Genomic DNA, 25,232 nt, shown 5'->3' with positions numbered 1-25,232 from the left:
TCACCGAGTAAAGTATGGAATTATAATAGATTATATGCACGTTTTATTCTAAAATTATGAATATGTAAATTATTTTTTTTCTTTTTTTTTTTATATATATATGCTATATGTCTTATAACTTTATTTTGCAACTGAGTAAGATATAAGAATTGTACTTGGGTATATATGTACGTTCTATACTTAAGATATATATATATTTCATTAAAATTACTTTAATTAGGTCAGTTAGAACCAATGCGTAGATGTTAATTATTTAGGGTGAAGCTTATCGTAGCGAGGAATATATACTATATTAACTTACATAGATGCTTAATGATAAATAAAAATTCTCTTCTCTCTTTTTGTTATTATTTTTTTCGAGGACGCTTTCGTATTTTGCTAGTTCTCTGAATCAGGCCGCCAAGCTGCGAGGGTCTGATATTGCATCCATATGTGTAGTTTTTCGCTGGGAAAGGTTGTGTTTTAACGTCTTTGGTAAGTTAGAAAGGGCGTGTCAAGTCGTAAACATATCATAGGTAGAAGTGTATGTGAGTAGAGGGGGAATGGGAGGAAAAAGAAAATGGTTTTCCACGTGCAGGTCAACGAAGAAGAATCGTACAGTCGCACTTTAGTTTTTGCAGTGGTAAGAGTGTTGTGAGAAAAGAAAAATTTATAATGGAAATTGAAGTCCCGTATTCGAAAACGAGGGTGGTGATCAGGCGATTACCGATAATTCTGGTGATGGAGTTTGATAAGGAGAACGTAAGTAGTTATTCATGAATGTGTATGAGTCTGTTTTATTATTAATGCTATTACCTCTGATATTAATGATATTTGATATTTGCTTAATAATTTGGAACGGGGCGATCGAGATAGGGAAATATAATAATTAAGGGTTTTCTTTCTCAGCCCAACGTTATTCTTTCTGTGTATCAATACACGAAGAAGGATCGCGAAGATCGGCGAGTGAGAGCCGAAGAGAGACGGCGCTGGGAGGCTTTCCTGGAGGAGGAAGGGGATGATATTTTCTCCCTGAATAAATTATTTGAGGAATGGAGCGAGGAGGAGAGATTGTTCAGAGAGAGATTTCTGATCACCGATGAGATGCTCAGTAAGTTCTTTTAAATTTTTTTTATGACGCGGTTTGTTAATATATAATTGATAATTCGATGTATGTAACCTTTATTTGTTTGTTAGAGGACGACTGGGATTGTGGACCACCGTGGAGGGTATGCTTGTGGAAGAACGTAGTGAAGATGAGTAGACTACGTGCTGAAAGAAGGGTGCAGAGAATGATCGATTTCGCGGCGCCGGTGAGGAGGTGTGAGGACGCGGGGTACGATGATTTTGAAGACGCGGAGTACCGTGAAGAAGTTTTACGCCAAGCGGGATTCTATAAGAATTAGGTAAGTAAGCTTTCTTTTACTTTGTTTTGCTTTGGGTTTATCTCATTGCTTGACATTATATTATTTTTGTGCATTGTTTCAGAACTGCCTTGATAGCGTCATCGATTCAGGTTATTCTGAAGAGCGCGCGCGCGATCGCAAATGTTCGTATATATTTTTAATAGTTCCTTTATAATAATTATTATCGTATGTATTTTACGTAATTATTAAAATTATGCTTATCGAGAAACTGCGTTATTTTATTTCATACTGCCTTCATAAGTACTTTATATACTCGTAAGATTAGAGGAAACACCGTAGAAGCATTTTATTGTTTATGATTAAGATTCATTAATTAAAATATATATATTCTTATGATTTAAATCCATATATATATGATTCGTAAGAAGCTAAGAATGCACTTTGTTATATTATTATCGTATTAATTATCGTATATATATATTTTGTTTTTTTTTTTATTTTTTTTTATTTTTTTTATTTATTAAATAGGACGAGCACTTTATTATCTACGATCAAGATTAAATAAATCAGATATTTGTCAGCCATATTTGCTTAAGACTAGTTATTTGTCGTAATGTAATTGTTTCGCCAGAATAATTATAGTAGTAAGATCGAAGGAAGCTATAAAGAGACATTTTATCATTTTATATATAAGATTAAATAGATAGGACACTTTATCGTTACTTAAAGTATAGTATATTTTATATAATTTTAACGATATATTATCATTTAATATATATATGTATTATCTCTATAAATTTGAACACTAATAATGATTAAATGCTGCGTATAATTTTCATATTACGTTTTAGACTGTACGTTTAACGAAATGTAGTATAACTAGTTTACTGTATCTCCTAATTTTAGTTAATTACGCGGAATTGCATTTGCCTTAGACTTAAGTATTTATAAGGTTATAATAAAGATATAATTTATTCTATACTTTGTTATAGATTAGTGATTTATTTGGTTAATAAATGTTAAGCTAGAGACCGTTTATAGAATTGTTTTAGTTATGACTAGATAACTCATCAAGGTTAGAATATAGGTTACATAGGAGTATGTAAATGTTAGAAAATAGATTTTGTTTTAGTAAATAGATTATTTGGTTATTAGGTTGGGGTTCTCAATTCAATTTCGAAGCCAGTGTTGTTATCGTACACCGAGAGGTAAAGAACATCCAGGGTAGCAGTGTCCAGAACTAGAAGTGCGATTTTGTTAGAATAGTATGTTTTAAAGGCGTTCATGAATTCTATATAAGCGATAAAGCAATCGTTACATTGTAAAACAGAGCGTTTTTCTATGGCTATTTCGCTGCTGCAGATTTGACAGTCGGCAGGGCTCATATCTCCGTCTATAACTCCGTGACCAATTATATGTTTATAACCCTTTGGGGTTGTGCGGTTATAGCATTTAATACAAAGTCTATTGCCACTTTCTTCAGCTTGGTAGCCAGATATTCGTAGGCATTTTATTTCATATAATTCTGGAAAGTGCTTTAACAAGGGATGTGGGTTGTATTTAAAATTCTTCCCGATGCACATTTTGCAATTAGTAAGTATAGCGTTAGTATTTATTGTTGTTAAAGTTTTTTTTTTTTATGCGTATAAAGTAGAAATATTTAGTACGGTTGCTGCATTTAAGCAGAAATTAAGATGGTTTATTAGAAATGGAAAATTTGTTAATTAGTTAATTAATAAAAGATGTCAGGTGATCCGTAAAACAGTGTTGATAAAAAGGAGAACTGTTTCCACCTGAAGTTGATCCGGGGCCTTAGGGGCAGTTCGTAGTCACAGACGATGGAGAGCTGTTAAAGAGGATAACTGCTTTAGGCCCTGGAATAATGTTTCGTTGGCGCTGCCAACATCTGTAAACAAAGATGATACATGTTATTTTATCCTGGTTCAACATGTGCAATTTTTAACTTGTTAACGTGAACAATTCTGGGTTTATTTTTGACTAATAATTTGACGTTGCACTGCGGTAGAACTTCTATAATTTCATGGGGTCCGGTATATTGGTCGGCGAATTTTCCTTTTGCAGGTTCCTTTAGTAAAAATACACGTAATCCTACTTGAAAATTTTGTTCGTTAACTTTTCGATCGTAATAATGTTTACTTCGTTCTTTAGAGTTTATGAGGTTTTTGCGTGCGTCTTCTTGTGTGTCATGTATTCTGTTAAATAAATCAGTCAGATAATCTCGATAGGTAGTCTCTAGATTTCCTTCGACAGGTGGGTGAGCGGAGGGTAATCGGGCTATTCTACCGAAGATTAACTCAAATGGTGGGTATTTAGTTCCTTCATGAACACTAGTGTTATAAGAAAACATTGCCATGTTAATATGACTATCCCAGTCTCTCTCTTTCTGGACCTGAATTTTAAGATATTCTGTCAGTACATGATGTGATCTTTCAAGAGAACCGTTAGACTGAGGATGATAGGCGGTAGTTTTAAAGTGTTGTATATTAAACATTTTAGCTAAATTTCGTATGAGACCAGAGAGAAAATTAGTTCCTTGGTCCGTAAGGATGGCTTTAGGAGCGCCGTATATGCAAATGAAATTTCTAGTGAGCGCAATAGCAATGGATAAAGAATTAGCTTCTCTTAAAGGAACGGCTACAGAATATTTAGTCAATAAATCTTGCATAGTTAATATATATTGATTTCCAGAATTTGTTATAGGGAGAGGACCTACTATATCGAGAGCTACTTTGTCGAATGCGGCCCTAGGTGTATCTGTAATTACCATGGGTTGTCTTGTTTTTACACGTGTTAATTTCTTTAACTGACATTGACGACACCTCTGAATAAGATGCTGTATATCTTTTTTCATAGTGTTCCAATGGTAATAAGGTCTTAATCGGTTATAAGTTTTAGTTACTCCTTTATGACCACCGTGAGCGGAAGAATGATTCTCGATAATGAGCGTTTCGCGTTCTTCGGCAGGGGGAATTCGAACTAAGTTTTCGCAGACTGTAATGTGGATGGGTAATTCTCTCAAAAATTCTTGAATTTGACTAATCACGTATCGCCATGGTATATCGTCGAAACGATCAGTTTTACTGATACTAAAGGAAGCTAAACGTAATTCGGTTACGGCATCTAAAAGGGAACGCATACAATTTTTTAACGTTTGTTGTTCTAAGCGCGAACGATTATTTAATCTTATAGGAATGGATATTAATGTTTTTGATTTAACTGTTTGTACATTTACTCTTTCAAACGTGAGGTTCTCATATACAGGTAGTAAATTTGCTTGTTGATATTCTTTAGCGCCGTTATCATAAGGAGTTCCATCCATTTGAATAAAAATTACGTGATCGTCTTTTTGTCTTAATAAACAGTCGCGGCTTTCGGTTACTAGAATTAAATCTGTTTCCCGTGGTTCTGCGAGTTGGAGTACTTCTTCATATATGTGATCTCCTTCGCGTAGGTCAATAACTGTTCTTCGTTTATTGTCGCCGTCTTCGCTGCTGTCGTCGTCACTGGAATATTCTTCTACTATTACGTCAGGTTCCTGAGGATGTGGATTAGGTGGAGGAGTCTTAATAACTTCGCAATAAATATTAGGGTTACTAGAAACAGGTTCGACTAATGATTCGTTTGGAGGTTCATCATACTCGTGATTTACGAATAGAGGAATGGCGAGATTAATAGGTGGATTTCTGGATAAAGCATCTGCATTATTATTTAAACTCCCTTTCTTATATTGTATTTCGTATTCGTATTCAGCCAATTTTGTTCTCCATTTCCATAATCTGGAGGAAGGGTCCTTAATAGAATGTAACCATACGAGGGGTTTATGATCAGTAATAATAGTGAATTTCTTTCCGTATAAATAAGGTCGAAAATGATTGACGCAATAAACTATGGCTAAGCATTCTTTTTCGATAGTAGAATAATTTTGTTCGGCGTTATTTAACACGCGGGAGGTATAAGCGATAGGTAAATCTTTTCCGATTTGCCCTTGACTGAGTACTCCTCCGACAGCATATCCGGATGCGTCGGTTGTTAAAATGAAAGGTAGAGTGAAATCGGGATATTGAAGTATAGGTTCAGAGCATAAAGAGCGTTTTAGAATGTCGAAAGCCTCTATTTGCTTTTGTTGCCAATTAAACGTATTATTTTTCTTTAGTAGGTCTGTGAGTGGTTTAGCGACCTTGGAAAATTGAGGGATAAATCGTCTATAGTATCCAGCTAATCCTAGAAATTGTTTTATGTGTTTTTCATTTTTCGGAGGGGGAAATCTAACTATAGATGCTATTTTCTTTGGATCGGGCCTGACTCCGTCATCTCCGATAATATGACCGAGGTACGCTACTTCGTGATGTAGAAATTCGCATTTATCGGGTTGTAATTTTAAATTCGCGTTTCTTAATCTTTGCATCAATTTATTAAATTTAATTCCATGCTCTTCTAGAGATCTGGCGTAAATAACTATGTCGTCCATATATACGAATAATTCATTACCCTGTAATCCAGAAAGAACGTTATCCATTAATCTTTGAAAAGTCGCTGGAGCATTTTTTAGACCGAAAGGCATTCTTTTAAATTGATAATGACCGTATGGAGTTGAAAATGCGGTTTTAGGGGCATCTTTAGGAGCCATGGGGATTTGATGGAAACCGGAGGCTAGATCGAGAACAGAGAAATATTTAGCGGATCCTAATTGATCTAAAATATCAGTTATATTTGGGAGAGGGTATGCGTCTCCTATGGTTTTTTCATTGAGACCGCGATAGTCGATGACCATTCGCCATCTTTTATTTCCCTGCGAATCTGATTTTTTGGGTACTATCCACACGGGGGAATTATAAGGGGATGTAGAATATTCGATTAAATTATTGGATAATAATTCATTAACTTGTTTATTGATCTCGTCTTTGTGGACAGGAGGAAATCGATATTGTTTCGTATGGATAGGGATCTCATTAGTAGTGGGTATGAAATGCTGAGTGGCGTTAGTAGCTCCGAGATTATCGTCAGGAAGATGAAATCTGTCGGCATGATTATGAATTAATGATTTGACATTATTGAACTCCTCGGAGTTTAAATGTTCTAATCGTAGAAGCTGCATAGTAGCAGATGTGCGATCGCGAGAAGCTTCGTCATTGCGAACTTCTTCGAGATATGAAGGGTTATTAATATATAAAGGAGAAGTCGTTACGAGCCCTCGGGTTGCAACGACTTGGGTAGAGTTGTCTTCAAAATCTAATTGATCATTATGAATCACTGGGTGCCCTAAGGTTGCAGTGATATTTTCGTATCTAACCTTTTCATTGCATTCAGAAGAAGGACCGTCGGTCGTCTCATTCCCTCGGGTTTTGACGACACCGTCTGGGATCGTGGATCCAGACGTATCCGCAAAGTCAAAATCTTCTAATTCGGCAGAAGGGACCTCTACGTGATAAGCACGGTCAGAGGTATTAATAATGGGTAGGTAAGCTTTACCGTTAATATTAGAGACTATAGCTTCTCCGAGATATACATCTTTGTTATACACGAAGCGAGGTATATATCCGTATGATTTATCTGGGTTAGTGATATTAATAAAAAAGGGCGAGACGGATCGCGGTCCGACGCGGAGAAAACTTGCCTCTGAGAATGGAATTCTAATATCGTCGTAATGTAAGCATCGATTTTTATAATCGATAGTAGCGGCGCGTGTTTTCAAAAAGGTGTTTCCTAAAATTCCATCCTGAGGAAAAGTGACGGTATCGGGAATTATATGAAAACAGGTAGGGAGACCAAGAAAATTTATAACAACGGAGCCTAAAGTCGGCATCACTTCTGAAGATAGTCCCTGAAGAGCTAGGACATCTTCTTCGCGAATTTTTATTTTTCGATCAAGACAGTGTCGTTTTATGAGATTTACTCCAGAGCCTGAATCGACCATGAAGAGGCAGTCTCCCTGAAGGTCTGGGGATGAAAGGACAACAGTGGGTAAGCTATGGGGTTTTGCTTTTTCTTCTATTCTTCCAATACTGGTGATAAGGTATGAGTCGGGCTTAGAGGTCGCACTGTAGTAACTGGTGCGCGTTGGAGAAGAGAAGGGCGTCCCGGTTGAGCATCGTTCCGGCGGGCGCCAATTGTTACCGGAACGCTCTGGGCGTTTCCCTGATTATTGTTACTGGTAGAAGGGTGAGGAGGGGAAGAATTATTTCCGAGGGAGCGTCTGTACGCGAGCTTGCGACATTCGTCAATAAGATGTCCGGGGTTTTTACAGTAGCGACAGATTTTCTCGGTAGGGTAATTAGGTCCGGGTTGTCCTGGGATAAGAGGTTTTATAAAGGGGATATTATTTCGTGATGATTTTGATAGAGAGGATTGTTGTGGATCATGAGTTATTGTTTGTTGCAATGGTCCGGATCTATTCGAGAAATCAGCGCGAGGAATGTTAGCTCTATGCATGGAAGTAGCCCGTTTGCGCGCATTTTCTGCTTCTAGAGTTTTTGATAATTTTATAGCAGTCTCGAGGACGTGGTCGAGTGAGAAGGCTCCTTCTAATTTAACTCTAATCAACAAATCAGTAGGGAGACCGTTAACGAAACTAGTACTAACACTACGGTCGATGGTATCTTTGGTGGATTCGTCGATTTCTCCGTAACAGTCGCTTTCTCCGTCGATTATAGCTGCACGTAATTCTTTTACTCTGGCTATATAATCGAAAATATCCTCGTTAGGTTTCATATAGATGTTTGCGAGTTCACCGCGATACTGATCTACAGATTTATTTGGACCGAAAATAGCTTTTAACTGTTTTGTTAATGAAAAAACAGAGTTATATTCTCTTCCTTCTACTGCGGAGTAAGCATGTCCTTGTAATTTATTAATTATAAGTTGCACTAAGTAATGTTCGTGATATTGTGGTATTAATTCGCGGGCACGTTCGCAGATTTTACTAAATTGAAAAACAGACATTTTGTGTCCGTCGTATTTAGGGATAGAATCGACTACGTCTTTAAAACGGATCAGAGAAGGTATGTCGACGGGGCTAGTCGCATGAGTGTTTTCTGAAGGGAGGTAATCAAAATGAGCTCTTCTTTGATTGGATGCATCAGAAGTCAGACTATTATTAATACGTTGATTTAAAATCTCTACTTGTCTGGGTAAAGCACTAAGGTGAGAGATTTGCTCAACTAAGGTAGTTAATATTGAGTCATGCTGGTCGTCTGATTTTTTGGTTTCAAGTCCTCGTAATAGTACTTTAAATTCGTCTGTCTTTTCCTGCAGTAATTTGTGTTGTTCTTTGAGTGATTTTTCTTTTTCCGTTAACATTTGACTAAAAATTTCAAGTTCGGATCGTGATACACCTTCCTCAGCCTCGGAGGGAGGATTAGAACTTTGCGATCGTGTAGTCGGCATGGCGCACTTACCTTAGAGAGAAATAAGAGGCTGAAAGAAAATATATTAATAAGATTAGTTACAGTGTTCGGTCGCTTAATCGGGACCGAATAGATGTCGAATTTTATAGATTTTGCGACGGGGATCTGTACGTTCAATTGTTTTGTAATCAGGATATTTGCATTCGAATTCTATTGGCGTTGGGTTGTAATCGATACTCTTATTTTCGTTAGATAGTGGTTCGGGGTCATTTGTATTATTAGTTAAATTGTATAATTTGGTAAATAAGGGAAGGGGATTTTGGAAAGAGGAGATGGTTTCTTTGATCTGGAAATTAATCCTTTTAATTTGAACTCGACGCCCGCCTTTCCTGGGCATGAGGGAAAATAAAATGTATTTGAAATTTTAACTTATTTCTCAACTGTTGCCACACTCTTCGTCAGCGACAGTTGGTGTTGTTGCCACACTTCGTCAGCGACAACTAAGTCGAATCTCAAATCAAGATAATCATTTAGGAAAGGAATTGAATATAATTGAAAATTCAATCATAATCGTCTGTTGCCACCCTCTTCGTCAGCGACAGCGATAATTGTTGCCACACTTGTCAGCGACAATTTGATCAAATTTCAAGTTACACTCGTTATTCACTTTCGATTTAAATTTTTAGAATTTTAACGCGAAAGAGGATTAATTCCTGAGACCTTTACACAGGAGGATCCTTATCAGTCCTTTAGGCAATCCCACCGCTGCCACCAAAGTTTTTGGATTGTCACGTCTGGGTGATCTTCCTTCTCTCTCTATGCCTAGGCTAGTGAGAAAACGGGCGCTCTCTATTTTTGTGAGGCAACCTGCTTACACCGGCTATACCTCTGGGACGCCGAGAGCTAGGACCGAAGTTACGGATCTAGGGAATGTTGTAGGTCACAGGAGTGGGGTATTAGTTACTAGTTGGGAGTATCGAATCTATTAGCGATATCTTCGATGTCGTTTAAAATAGTTATGACTTGATCGAAAGTTATTTTACCATTCAAATATTCATAGATCAAATTGAGTATTAATTGGTAAATTGTATTGCAAATTAAGCCTTGAAGTTGTTTATTCATCTGGATAATAATAATTCAGGGGCTAATTAATAAAATGAATTTGATATTTATTTAATCGTCTGTGAATTCGACGCTTATTTGAGCACCAGGGATATGAAGATTATCTAAGCAGACTATGAATTGATCGATATCAATAGTTCCTTCTAAAACGTCAGTTAGTAGCCCGATAATTATGTTTATAATTGAATTTGCATCATCGTTTGTTAATCCTTGGACGTCTAATTCAGTAGATCTGGGTAGCATTTGAATTAATTGGTAGAGGCAATGATGAGAATAATATATTTATAATGAGTTAGATAAGGATTATCGTGAGATAACATGAAGGGGAACTAGAGGGAGTGAGATATCAATATCCGATACGTCTATTCATTTGGTTTTAAATATGAATTCAAAAGGAAGGTCTGGGGGTACGGAGAATGTCTTCGGGCAAGTATGATGAATGCCTCGTCGACGATGGAGATACGCAGGGTGTTGATGGGAGGTTTGTCGTCGGGCAAGTACGATGGATGCCTCGACAACGACGGGAAGTAGGGGAAAAGGCAGAGAGTTGCTTGTGTGCTTACGGTAAAAGTATGCGTTGCAACTATAGGTAAAATGAGGATTGGACCACGTCCAGAGTGAAATTAGTTCCGGAATTCTGTTTAAGAATCCTTATGCGATATCTTTCTCCTGTTATCGATTTTTATTAGGTGAGAAAAGGTAATGAGGAGTTGTCGTCGGGCAAGTACGATGGATGCCTCGACAACGACGGGAAGTTGGGGAAATGGTAAAGAGTCGTCTGGACCTACGAAAGGTACGTCCAACGGCTAGAGGTAAAATGCGGGTTTGGACGACGTCCGAGTGATACCAGGAGTATTGTTTCTACGTTAATGTTGCTAAATTCTGATATTGATACCTTGAATAATTATGAAAAGGTAGTTGGATTCTGATTTGATAAATACTGATTGACAACGGGAAACTGTTAGCTGCATGCAATGCTTAACAGTGAATTTCGTTTATTTGTTTTAGGAGAAGGTAGTGATTGAAAGAGAATTGTCAGTCTATAGTAACTTAGAATTAAAATTGGCGTGTTAAATAGTCTGGGTAATTATAAGTACTTACCTTGTGATAGACTGTGAACTTCAGGCAGTGGATCGTAATACGCTCGTTCGCCTTCTTCCCTTCTCTAGGACCTCGGTCGCGGGATGTTTGGCAAAATCAACGTATTCGAGTTTTGAAGCACAAGAGTTCTTTATTTAACTTTTACTTTATAATTCTATGCGCGACTAACAAATTGGGTATGTCGACGCAGTTGACGGCAAACGCGTGACTTTATACAGAGTATCGTAAGGCTACAGAAATGATGTACTGTAGAGCTACGGTGGGATCTCGATAATGAGATGCCGTAGAGTTACGGTGAGATGATAATGATGGTATGCCGCAATGAAGTTAAGAATTAAGGGTTTATATACCCATCAAATCGAGAAAAATCTGAGTGTCGTGTGCAATTCCCTTTTGGTGGGGATTTCTAAGAAAGACGTTTTCTTGGAATATGTCACAATAAATTGTACTAAGAGGTCACGATACGGTGACCCGCAGGAGCGAACGCTCTAGGTGTCAACTATCAATTTACGAGTTTTAGATAATCTGGACCGGATATCGAAGTTAGGCGGTGAGCTTGAGATGAGGAGCGACGATTCCAAGAAGTGTCTAATTTATTATTCTTTTGTGGTTTGAACGCTAGCATCCGATAACGCGAGGGAGATAACGGACGGAAGCGGCTTGTCACCTACGATCGGCACTTAATTACTTGCTGATTATGAGCTGATTTTAGAGAGGTCTGCGCATAGATACATGTTAAAGTTTCTTGTAGTTCGCCAAATATTCATTTGTACTTTTATGGAATCATTTCTTATATAATTTATTTTATATTATTAGTTAGAATTCTTAATGATTGATAATTTATAATAAAACTTGAGTTTAATGCAATAGGGTAAGATTAGGTTATTTCTAAATTATAGAATTATGATTCCATAACGTAATATCGAGACTTTCTTGTTCTCGTTTGACTTAATTCTGTAATAAAATATTCTCTTCAATTATATCCACTTGAGCCTTATTTATAAGTCTCTTCATTTAATAATTTACTCAATAAATCTTAATAATCTTGGGTTCGTTATCGAAATCATTTAATGACTGAAATAAGGCTTCGTAAATATAATTGCGGATGAAATCTTAAAATATTAAGTGTTTGAACACTTTTAGTAATTCATCGAATGCTTGTCGCAGGCTTGTCGTTACAATGCATCGCAAGATAAGGATTTATGGAACCTTCCTCATAATAATTCTGTCAGTGATTAAAATACTTCTAAAACTCATTACTATAAGTCTTAAATTGTTAAGTAAAGTTCGACAAGTTATTATGTTTCTGATTCCATAAATAATATTATTATATTGTTTAATTAATATTGAATATTCATATATAAGTGGGTTAGTCATGATTAAAATATATTCTTATTGCTAAGGGTTAGTTTCATTTAATAATAACTGGTTAGTTGAAGTATACGCTCAGGGGTCTCGGATGACGTTTGATTGGTCGGATCGCTAGTTCCTGGTAGCGGCTAGTTAGAACTAGATAACTGGAGACCCTAGATTTGGTATGGTTAGTAATTAATAATATAAATGCTTGATTTTAGTCTAAACAATTATATGTAAAGAGGAAAATCATTAATTATCCTTAAATTTTAAGTATTGGCGCAGGAAAAACAGTAGCGCGCAAAAATATGGTTTCGCGAAAATGACGGGACGTTACAAGATCTCGTTCAACCAATCAAGAGATGCTATGCGAGCATTTGATTGGTTAAACGAGGTCTTAAGACGATCTTAAATATAAGAACGGACTATGAATACCGGCCTTTATTAGAGGGTCTCTGTGCTATTGTATAAGTCTATGGTCAAAATCAAGGTTGTTTATATATAAAATAGACGAAGCATTAATTAATATATGTTAGTACATTATTATTAATAATCACGATATGATTTGTTTATTCATTATAAACTATCATCGAGTACAAAGTGTGTATAACTCTATATAGTAATATATATGTAACATATGCATTAAATAGTTCCATAATAATGCAATAAATATTTTCTGAAGAACAAAGCTTTTATTAACAATTATATATGTGTGAGGCGCACACTGTCACACACACATATATATACACACACAGAATACACATAAACATAAAACATATATAGGATAGAATAAAATGTAATATCAATTTCTAAAGATACCAGAAATCAGGCACATCAAAATTTTATAAATATCTTTTTTATTAATAGATAAGTAACCTAAAAATCACAGTTGAATAATAACTGCACAGTAATTATGAATGCGAATTTATCATCAAACCGCGCCTTCAAGCATCAATCATTTTTGCTTGTTTTGAAAAATATAGCATTGTAACGTTAATGATTAGAATAATGTAATAATTATAAGATTTTATGTATATATTGTGTGTATTACTATTGAGTGTATATTGTACAGAGAAACTAAATACTGTATATAGGATGTCCCATGACTCAAAGTCCATACATTAAAGACGTGTTATTGAAGTCATCTATAGTTGAAATTGTTCAATAAACATTGTGCAAATGCTTCCTAACAGTACTACAATCATTGAAAGTTAATATAAATATTTGAAAAAGGAAAGAAGACATTTAATTTAACTTGTTTATTTATAAATATATTACAAATTCTATTCAAAATTATCCCTTGCAGATGCAAAAGTTTACTCTGCGTAACAGTGATTTAACAGCTCGCTCCACCATGCTAAGAGAATTTCTTATTTGCATTGCCTCACAACCATAATTCTATTCACAAGTTCATCCCTATTGCGAGATTGTTCTGTATAAACTATTGACTGACAGAAAATATAAACAATACCAGACTCAGAAAATATTTCAAATATTTATTTAATCATCAACTTTCTTAAATATCAACTTTCAATAGTTGTTCTGTTAGGAAGTATTTTGGCACATAAGTTTATTAAACAATTTCAACTCTAAATGACTTTAATAACATGCCCTTAATATATGGACCTCGAGTCATTGGACACCCAGTGTGTATATATATATATATATTGTGATTTTTTAATACAGTATTAAATTTGGTTTAAAAAATACATTTTAAATAAGATTTTTATAAATATAAAAAATTGACTTGAAATTATGGCAATATTTAGTAATATACAATAATGTATTTTAATTCATTCAATTCAATGTTTTCGTTATTTATATTATTATTATTATTTATATTCTTATGTTTATTCTTAAATCTTTATACTTGGCACAAACTTTTTAATTTCTTTACGTATTATATATTTTCACAATTCTATCTACATATCGTAATAAGTTTCTCATAATAAAAGGCTTTATGTCTTGAGCTTAAAGGATTTAACCTATTTATTTTAAAAATACTATGTGATGATGTATAACAATTGATTAAACTTTAAATGTTTTATAGTTTTTCCCCTTATTATATTATACTTACTTTTTTTACAGGATGCTGTTGAAAAAAATTATTTATAGTGCCAAGATGCATACTAAAGCGAGATGGTTTACTCGTAGCAGTATTATACAAGAAACTAATAAAACAGATAAAATTTCTGAGCAAAGAACCAATAAAAATATAAAGGAAACTAATGTTCTGGGTAAAGGATTTATAAGTTCTTACATAAACTAATTAATCTTTAAATAGCAGATGATATGACCACAGATGGTGGATCAATGCAGTTGGATCTATTTTGATCCCCATAATAAAATTTCTTTTATACATGTCTTAGATTTAAATTTTATATATATACGGTGTTAAAAAATTAAATCAAGTTTTGAGGAGAAATAAAAGACTTCAAAATAAACATTTTTTGGTGTTAATACTATTTTTCTTTATAACGTTTAGTTTTATACTACATGATATGAAATAGGAATTTGTGGCTTTTGTATTGAATTTTTGTCACCTTTGTATTGAAGTTAATGATGAAATTTTTGAACATTTACTATAAAAAGAATGATTCACTTTTATATGTATATGTTTTGAACTTAATTTTTCCACTTATGTGTTTTTTTATCGTTTAAGTAAGTTGTAAAGAAAATTATAAGTATTAACAAAAAATGTTTATTTCGAAGTCTTCTTTTTTCCTTCAAAGTTCATCAGTCTAATTTTTTAATACCCTGTACGTATATGTGTGTATATATATATATATACACACTATTCTTAAATTTTGTTAAATAGTGCTTAAATGTGTGTGTGTGTGTGTGTGTCAATTAAAATAAGAAAAATATTTTTTTTTAATAAAATATTTTTATACAAAAAACGTACACATAACAGTTAATTATAAAAGTTAGTTATAAGAGTTTTATTAAAATATTCAGATATGGATCATAATTGATCAGCATCTGTCAATGGAAGGTTTACTAAATATAAATACTTTATAGAATACAAAGCTAACAATTAAAGCAATTAATATTTTAACTTTAATTAAATAATTTTATCTTTAAGTAATATTATAAATAATCTGTGTATTCTTAAAACTAGTAACTGCTATATTTTACTATCTTTGTCATTTAATTACAAAGAAAATATTTTATTGAAAATAGATTAATATAGTTATATACAGGGTTTCTATGAAGTCTGTCTGTTGTCACCCTTATATTTCGCAAACGGCTCAAAATTATGAAAAACTGCGAAATACGCGAAATACGCTCCCCTTGGGGAGGACATCTCCTCCAACTTTCTTAAAAGAGTAGACCCTCGAAACGTTCATACACGTATTTCGCAGTTTTTCATAATTTTGAGCCGTTTGCGAATTATAAGGGTGACAACAGACTTTAATGGTATAATATAGTTATATATATGTATACAGGGTGTTTGTTTATAAGTGTCCGAGCAAATATCTTGCAACTGATCAAAGTTACAAGAAAGTTTAATAAGAGAAATTTGCACGGCTTTGAGTCAGCTACAAAGTGCATGTAAAAAAATTTTTTTTACTCGTGACCTTTTCGAGTTATAAAGGTCAACATAGTTTTTTTAAATGGATACCTATAATTTTTTTTGCATATTTACATAGTAGAGGTTATTTGCAATCAAAATCATATCTAGTAAAAAATTGCTACTATGCATCGTTTACGAGATAATCGACATCTTTAGTATGTAAGTAGTAAACTGGATTCTAAGGATTTTTGAATTTAGATTGATATTCGAAGAGGTGGAAAGACTGAAACAACTTTTTTATGAAACATTTATTAATCCATAAATTGCTCAAAATTTTGCCCATCATGTTCGATACAGCATTCGACGCGTTTTATAACATTTCTCATTGTTGACTGCATTTCTGCTGTAATGCCGTCAACAGCTCTAGTAATCTTATGTCGTAAATCTTCTTCATTTTCAGGAACAGTTGCATAGGCAATGTCCTTAATGTAACCCCAAAGAAAAAAATCGGCATTACAGCAGAAATGCAGTCAACAATGAGAAATGTTATAAAACGCGTCGAATGCTGTATCGAACATGATGGGCAAAATTTTGAGCAATTTATGGGTTAATAAATGTTTCATAAAAAAGTTGTTTCAGTCTTTCCACCTCTTCGAATATCAATCTAAATTCAAAAATCCTTAGAATCCAGTTTACTACTTGCATACTAAAGATGTCGATTATCTCGTAAACGATGCATAGTAGCAATTTTTTACTAGATATGATTTTGATTGCAAATAACCTCTACTATGTAAATATGTAAAAAAAATTATAGGTATCCATTTAAAAAAACTATGTTGACCTTTATAACTCGAAAAGGTCACGAGTAAAAAAAAATTTTTTGCATGCACTTTGTAGCTGACTCAAAGCCGTGCAAATTTCTCTTATTAAACTTTCTTGTAACTTTGATCAGTTGCGAGATATTTGCTCGGACACTTATAAACAAACACCCTGTATATATAATTTTACTTAAATATTTTATATATTTTACTTATATATATATATTTTTATAGTTTTTATATTTTAGGATCGCGCATGCATCGTGTGACTAATCTTGATAAAAGAGTGTTGGTTTGGGTAAAACGATATCCAAGTATTGCAGATGTTCCTGTAGATGTTACGTATGTATTACATTTATATTTTCTTATTTGTAATTATCTATTAAAAACACAAACATTTAAAATATAAATTTGATTAAATAACTTAATAACAAAATAAAAATAAATAAATATAAATAAATTCAAAACTGATTGTCTTTCTTTAAAGCTGAGATTTTAACATTGCAATCGCAAAATTATAAAAAAATCTAACAAATTATTTTTATCAAAAATTCTTTAGTGAGAACAGAGGGGTTAATTAAAAATAAAATATCGAATTATATATATATATGATTTATTTAATTTCTTGTTATTGTACAAAGAAAATTAATGCGCTATGCACGACGAATCAGTTTTAACGAGAAAGTAATTCTTCTTTGAAACTGACGCACTATACATATATATATACTATTCGCATCTCGTTCTTACTACCCGTTTCTAATAAAAATTTTTAATTTATTTAAAAGTAAATTTATATTAATTTATTCTTCTTGTGTAATTAATTTTTTTATCATTGATAAATAAATATTTTCTTAAACAGAGTGGATTGTTTACTTGCTGCAAGGAGTAAAGCACGAATTAAGGTCTGTAATTACATGATTGTTGCCACTTTAATTGGTTGTATAGGTGCTGTAATACTTGGAAAAAGACAAGCTGCAAGAGGAGAAACTTTAACTGAACAAAGAAAGGATTGGTTTAAGGAAATGTTACGAGAAAAAAATGAATAAATATATAAATATAGGAAAATATGTGTGTAGAGAAATAAATTAGAATTTATATAGATATAATACAAATATATATAAACTTTTTTTGAAAAGCATAAACATATATAATAAATTAAATATATTAGCAATTGTTATTATTATTTTGTTGTTATTAATATTTTAAAATAATATACTTGGAATAAAAATCAATTTTTTTATTTAATTTTTCGAGAACTCTGTTATAGCATTTTTAGTTGAATTTCATCTTGTGTGTAATTTAATTATCAAATTGCTTTATATATTATATAATGTTTATATGTATACACACATATACAGGGTGTTCCCGGGTTAAATGGCCAAACTTGAAATATAAATTTAGGATCTGAAAACAAAGAAAAATTTCTTCTGGAAGTATGCTCGCAAACGCTTCGCTAAAGAGATGACTTTTAAAGTTATAAAATTATAGAAATAAATAATATCGAAATGTTTCTTTTTTGCTTTGAAAATCGAAGGTCATTGACAGGCTTACGTGTAAACACGACAGGCTTTGTACTGCAAACAAAGCTCCGTCCATTTGTACAAAATAATTGTTAATTAAATGCTTTCGTGGAATAAACTAATAATATATATATATATATATATATATATATATATATATATTCACAGGTTGTTTTAAAAGTTTGGAACAGTCGAATATCTCATAAACAATGCCTTTTAGAAAGAAATATTTCAAATTGTAAATACATATTAAGAAATAAATTGGCTATAAGAGCCGTACGCGGATGTTGGTGCGTTATAGCGAATTTTTTCTAGAACTTTGATAATGTGCACGGGTCACAAAAATTTATTTATTAATATAGAGAGCCTTTAAGTTAATAAAAAATTGTAGAGTTTAAAAATATCTATTTACAAATTTTATCATTTTGATTTTGAGTGACGTTGCCAAGGTCAGGGCAAAATCACCTTGAATATTTTAAATCGAACTACCATATTTTTTTATACATATAAATCGATTCCTCGCAATATTCTGTATAAAAAATTATAAAGGTATGATGGTCAAAAAGTGAATAATTTACGAGATATTTTATACTTTAATTTTACATCATCTTTCATAAACTATGAAATATTTCGTCGAATATTCATTTCCTGATGAAGAAAAAGTATGTAGCTGCTAGTTGTAAATTACGTACTTTTTTTTAAAACAACTTTGTGTTTTCTCTGCACCAATTGATCCCTCTCATTATTTTATGTAAAAAGTATTGAAGTAAGATCATCGGACACAATGAATATTTTACGAGATATTTCATAATTTATGTAAGATTCTTTATATCAAATTAAAGTTATATCAAATAAAATATCTTGTAAACTATTCGCTTTTTGACCATTCTACCTTATAACTTTTTATGTAGAATATTACGGAGAATCGATTTACATATATAAAAAATTATAACAATTTGATTTAAAAAAGGTGATCTTGCCTTTATCTTGACAACACCACCCGAGGTCAAAATGATAAAATCTGTGAATAGATATTTTTAAATCCTACAATTTTTATTTGAAACATTTTTTCTAAAATGTATTGTTTATAAGATATTCGACCGTTTCCAGACTTTCAAAACACCCTGTAAATACACAAGCTGTCCCATTTTAACTTTCGGATTAAAACTCAAAAACCAAGGCTTTCATCGAAAAATGTTTCATACAAAAGTTGTAGGATTTCGAGGGGAACGTCTTGTCTTAAACATAGTTTTATTCCAGGTGGAGATATTTTTGAGATTTCGAAATTATTTTTTTTTAATGATTTAGAAATCTATTATAATTCGGAATTATCATAATTTTTTTACATAAATCGATTTCTCGCAAAATATTGGGTGTATAAAATTATTGGAGTGGAATAGTTGAAAAGCGAATGGTTTACGAGATATTTTATGCTTCATTTTAACACATTTTGACAAAAAATATGAAATCGTAATACTCATTTTTCAATAATCTTACCTTAATAATTTTCTGCACACGTATAGAATGAGTTAAATCAGTTAATGTAAGAAAATATAGTCTTTAAAAAATAACTGTTTTTCTGCACAAGACTAATAGCATACAATGACTTCGATGGCAGTTAGAATAAAATTGATACGTCTCTAGTTCATAAAACTGATGCAAGTATACTTAAAATGACAGAGAAGAGATATAACGGTTTAGTTTCGGCATTTTTTATTTATCACCATGTATGTATTATATATTATGGATATTTGATTTTCATTTACTCAATTTCAGCACTCAAATTACTTGCAAAATACACAACAATGTGTACAATCTATGATTTATATCTATCATATTTTTATTTATTCTTGAGATAGTACAATTAGAATAAAAAGAATTCTCGCTCGTAAAAGTATTGGTATATATTGTATATCTTCATTTTACAAAATAACAATAATTCTGGAGATAAACAAATTATTACTAATATCTATTAATATTTATAAAATTACTATGTTGTATTGTAACAATTCAGATATTATAGCAATTATATAATCCTATACCAATATATTTTCAGTTATACTTATTCATTAACTCTATGTGTTCATATGTGGTGGTTTGTAAAATGCACGGCATCTTTCATAATAAACTTGTACTGTACGTTTTTTAAGAACTTCTTCTATATTAAGCTCAGCTTGTAATAATCTCAATGTAGTCTGTTCTTTTCTCAAATTTTTTATTAATGATGGTTTCTCATCACCATTGTCTCTCAAATTTTTTAATTGTATTATTTTTTCCTTAGCGATGTTCAAGCATTTTGTGATTGCTTGTTCTCTTTGTGTATGCACGGATTTTATTTGTTGGAATAAGTCTTTACATTGCGCAGTGGGATCCACTTGGCCTTTGAAGGATTCCGTTGGAATTGTAGTGTTCAACATATAAATTATTTTGTCATCTAACAGTCGCATTTTTTTTAATGTATCCTGAAATATAATTTTACTATAGTCATATCTAAATAATTATTTATTTATATTTTAATTTTATATTCTATATTTTAAATGATATAATAATGTAATATATTGTGTGTATATTATACTAAATTATACATATATGTATATATATAAATTATATATATATATACATATATGAGACAATTTTCATAATAATGCTAAGAGATTCTATATATTTAATATTTATCTTTTTGTGTTATACATAATATATACCTTTTTCATACAGTATATAAATGTAAAATTACCAGTTGATAACAATCAAAAACTTTTATGATAGTATTTTTTATTTACCATAACTTGAATATTATAAAATATATCTATATTTGCTATCTTATAATGCAGTATAAGAATATGCAAGTGTTACTTCTATATTTTCGGAAATACCTGAAATTCTAAAAAATCGCCGCACTCCACGCTCGCGGCTGCCATTTTTAGGTTAGAAATGGTAGGAACATAAAAACTATAGATACGTTCCATTTGATATTATTTTCGCTTCAAATCTATAATATTGAAGCAAAATTTTGGCCGCACTACTTGGCATTTATGGCGCGGTCCCATGGTACGGAACGTATGCGCAATGCGGAATTGGCGGAACGCTCGTGATTGGTTCAATCTTTTTTACGTTCGTTCCGTCGATTTTTGTCCGCAAGTTTTCATTTTATGCGCATTTATTGTATGGAATTACTTGTGCATATGTGTGTGTCAATCAAAAAGGCAAAAATGAATATAATTTTACAATCTTGCGGCGTAATTCATTTTTTTGAAATATACACCAACTATGTTTTAATTTATTTAATAACATGGAAATAATAACAATTTTTCTGAATCCATATTGAATATTAACAGTTGTCAGCTTCGAAGGTTATGTATGAATTTTCTGACCAGTGCATATATGTGTGATTCCAATCCGCATGAATTTGTGTTTCTACTGTCCCATGCAGCGGAAAACGTGGAACCGTAATCTGCGTGTGCCAATAATATACACTGTTCCGATAGATACAACAAAAGGATCTATGGGAAAGAATCTTCTGATTGGCAAGCGTCAGTTGCGCTTTCGCGAGTTCCGCTCCATGGGACATTAGAAAATACATTTCAGCGGAACGCAATTGACGGAATGTCTGCGATTGGACGAACTTCGTTCCGCCAATTCCGCATTGCGCATACGTTCCGTACCATGGGACCGCGCCTTTAGAGATATTCTGGCGACATATTTGTTCTCGAAATGTGATATTGTTATACATAGATTTTTTCTTCCGATTTCGCTTCTAATACCTTTAGTTTAGAAAAGTAATGGGTGGTATTTGACTTTTCGGAATTATAAAATTTCTATTTGATCTTCCATAAAGCGTTTCAATAGCATTCCAAAGATATCATTTTATACTAACGTGTATTTTTAACAAATCACAGTTGAATGTGAGGAGAATAATCGACTGTGATTGGTTAATATCTTACGACTTATGACTTTGCGACTCTATTGTAGACCCCGCATTAAAAGGCTGGATTATAGAGGCCGTAAACTTTTTCCGTAACCGTAAATTTAAGGATTCAATCAATCGCGTTGCTTGATTCGGCAACGTGATTGGTTAAATCCTTAAATTTACGGTTACGGAAAAAATTTACGGCCTCTCTAATCCAGCCTTTCTTCGCACACGAATTGCCGTAACCGTAAACTTAAAGGTGCCTTTTCATGCTGACGCTCGACGCTCATTTTTAGCGTCAAAATACGTCACGTGACCAAAATTGACGAATTGGTATCTTTATTTTTGGTCACGTGACGTCTTTTGACGCTAAAAATGAGCGTCGAGCGTCAGCATGAAAAGGCACCTTAAGGGTCGGCAGGCGGACCGGGCAGACTCCGAATTGATGTTGGAGACCTCGCGCGGTGACAACGCGAAACTCCGGTTTCAGTGTTGCCAACGCTGAGAAACTAATTCCCAGACTTTATGTAGTGGTGTATGTCTGTACACGTACACACACCATTGCATTGCTCACGCGGACGCACGGTAGAGAGACAAGGATCGATAATCACGTCACAGTATACTTAGTATACAGTAGGGACACACAGCGTCGGCACCTTTGATCTTTTTCAGCCGATCTTTTAGCCGTCCGCCATGTTTTTAGGTTGCAGTACAGTATCAATAATATCGAAAACCCTTGTCATATATCAATTTTTTATTAATTTTTACAAATTATAATTTTTTTATAAATGAAAATATAAAGTAAAATAAATTAAAACGAAAATTATAAATTCTAATGTGAAAATCAAATTTTCTAATCCTTTGGCAAATAAGAGCCAAACACAGATGATAATGCATACAGTTTTATAGAAAAATTAATTTTCTACTTTACACATTATCGCACTTTTATTTGCCAAAAAAATTTTAAATTTAAATAAATTTTAATAGATAATTATAAAGTAACATTATTATTGTTACAAATGTTGCTAACATATAAATAATATATATCCAATATATTGCCAACATAAATAAAAATGTATTATATTGCTATAACAAATAATAAAAATAAATAATAAAAATGTGATATTTATGATTATATATGTTTTATTTTCTTAAAAAAAATGCATCTTTTATTAGTCAAATAAATAATTTTCATTAAATCAAAAATTTGCTGTATAAAATAAAGATATAAAAAAAATTATTATAATTCTTTATGTTAAATGCTCAACACATATTTTCATGTTTTTATTTTCTATTATATAAAAAATAGCATTTCTATTCTTTTTTCTGTTAAATAGAAAATAGAATAGAAATAATTTTTTATATTATTCATTTCGCCAAATAAGTAATTTATTTCTATTGTTTTTATTTTTAAAGTTTCTATTCATAAATTTTAAAGTAAAATATAATCTCATACGCGCATATAAATGGATCATATAATTATATGGAAAATGACTACATGGATGTGAACAATTAATTTTTTTAAATTCTACAATAAATTTGTTTAGAACTTTGTTTTGTATAACAAATTCCTCGAATCTTTTATAAAAAATTTTGTTCATTTGGCTAACAAAATGTACAAAACTTTCCGGCGGTATGTACAATGACCCAAACGGTGTATCTGTATTACCAGTGTAAGCTTTAAAATGAGTATATAATGTTCTATCGTCAATATGCTGTTGACTTTTAGCATATAAAGTACAAACGTCACAAGAATGTTTTTCAAGACATTTTTTTATAAGAAAATCACATATATATTGAATAGAATTTTGTTCATAAATGTCACATTCTTGATGATCTTTACTTTGGACAAGCAAATTTTCTAATAATATGTCATCAATTTCTTCTTCATTATCAAATTGATGGAAATTATGAAATTGTAAAAGTGTTTCACTAAAATCTGCAGCACAATTTTGATTACCATTGTAAAAAAATCTAGTACAAAACAATTTTCTGAATGATCTGATAAATTGAATTGGTGTTGGATTTATACAGTTTCCATTTTGTTGTCGTATATAACCAAATGTATTTTCAAGAGCATCTTGATTGATTCTACGGGTTAAAAGAAATTGATAACCTTTTTCATGCAAATAATCCCACAATAACATAATAGCATTTATCGTTATTTTCCAACCCTTGATCGACTTTATAGATTTAGTTATATCTTTCCCATCAGTTGTCTTTTTCTTAACTATTACATTATCTAAAAAGTTTAAACATTCTAGCAAAAAATTTTTTTGTTCTAATGTATCTTACGGTTTATTAAATTCTTTTTTTGATTTTAATCCTGATGAATTAAGTATGTCAAAAAGCTTATCAAATTTTTCGATAAATTTTATTGTTCCCATAGCTTCTTCAGGTAATTGTCCAAAATATACATATGTAGACATTGCAGAAGAAAGTGAATAACTAAATATTTGTGCGGCATACTTCACTTTCATTTTTTCAAAGTTTGTCGGTTGTATGTGAGAATCAGTTAATTTAGGACATAATCGATTTGCCTTCGTTTTGTCATAATTATAAAACTTTGAAACATACGTCCAAGAAGTAAAATCGTTCTCAAAAATATATGTATGTGATAATAGATTATTTCTTGTTGCTTTAAATAAATGACATGTATCATAAGCATAAAATATTTTTTGATTGCCAACAAAAAAGTATGGATTGTCAGGTGTAATTCTTAATAAATTACACAATGCAATGTTATTTGAACCCATGTCACATACAAGGGTCGCATTTATTTATCCGACAATCATTTGACCGACAATTTACTTGACCGACACCATTTGGTCGACAATACATTTGACCGACAATATCACTTAATCGACAATTAACATGGCCGACAAGTACACTTAACCGACGTAGGTCAAATAACACGGTTACAATTCACATGACAGACAAGTATATTTAACCGACATAGTTATTTGACTTACAGTTCACATGACCGACAAGTATATTTGACCGACGCTGTTATTTGACCCACAGTTCACGGAACGAGGTCTATTGTTGTTTTGTTTTACATGGGATTTCGACTTTTCCCGCGAAGCTAAGTTTACCTCATATCTCTCGTGCTTATGGCTCGAAACGAGGTCTATAATTGTGTCAAGGTCGTACATGTGAATTTTGAATGATTCCATAGTTATAA

At 32.2% G+C, this 25,232-nt stretch overlaps 3 protein-coding genes across 7 annotated transcripts; 2 read left to right on the top strand and 1 right to left on the bottom strand.

Moving 5' to 3' along the window:
- Nucleotides 1-292: 292 nt before the first annotated feature.
- On the top strand, nt 293-1,485 carry LOC145936574 (uncharacterized). Its single transcript, XM_083038857.1, has 3 exons — nt 293-741; nt 889-1,090; nt 1,177-1,485. Exons 1-3 carry the CDS (start codon nt 655-657, stop codon nt 1,383-1,385), a joined length of 498 nt encoding a protein of 165 aa, XP_082894983.1. The 5' UTR covers nt 293-654; the 3' UTR covers nt 1,386-1,485.
- Nucleotides 1,486-12,734: 11,249 nt separating this feature from the next.
- On the top strand, nt 12,735-17,804 carry LOC145936212 (UPF0389 protein CG9231). 3 transcript variants are annotated; one of them, XM_083038167.1, is made up of 4 exons: nt 12,735-12,817; nt 14,375-14,523; nt 16,870-16,963; nt 17,481-17,804. In XM_083038167.1, coding segments are annotated over exons 1-4 (432 nt in total). In that variant the 5' UTR covers nt 12,735-12,815; the 3' UTR covers nt 17,668-17,804. The 3 variants fall into 3 exon arrangements, with proteins under 3 accessions (XP_082894293.1, XP_082894294.1, XP_082894292.1); XM_083038168.1 differs by having other exon boundaries at nt 12,764-12,886; XM_083038166.1 differs by lacking the exon at nt 12,735-12,817 and adding an exon at nt 12,941-13,296.
- A 1,960-nt stretch (nt 17,805-19,764) lies between these two features.
- On the bottom strand, nt 19,765-21,297 carry Ccdc58 (Coiled-coil domain-containing 58). Of its 3 annotated transcripts, none has more exons than XM_083038165.1 (2): nt 20,922-21,297; nt 19,765-20,603 (listed from the first exon to the last, which is right to left on the bottom strand). In XM_083038165.1, the coding sequence occupies exons 1-2, from the start codon at nt 20,922-20,924 to the stop codon at nt 20,217-20,219; spliced, it is 390 nt and encodes a 129-aa protein (XP_082894291.1). In that variant the 5' UTR covers nt 20,925-21,297; the 3' UTR covers nt 19,765-20,216. The 3 variants fall into 3 exon arrangements, with proteins under 3 accessions (XP_082894291.1, XP_082894288.1, XP_082894290.1); XM_083038162.1 differs by having other exon boundaries at nt 21,015-21,283; XM_083038164.1 differs by having other exon boundaries at nt 20,844-20,998.
- Nucleotides 21,298-25,232: the final 3,935 nt, after the last annotated feature.

This window comes from Prenolepis imparis, unplaced genomic scaffold (assembly GCF_030444845.1).
Source record: "Prenolepis imparis isolate NDT839.2.m4 unplaced genomic scaffold, iyPreImpa1.0 SCAF_5, whole genome shotgun sequence".
NCBI lineage: Eukaryota > Metazoa > Arthropoda > Insecta > Hymenoptera > Formicidae > Prenolepis > Prenolepis imparis.
This window is presented reverse-complemented; position numbering and strand designations above follow the sequence as displayed.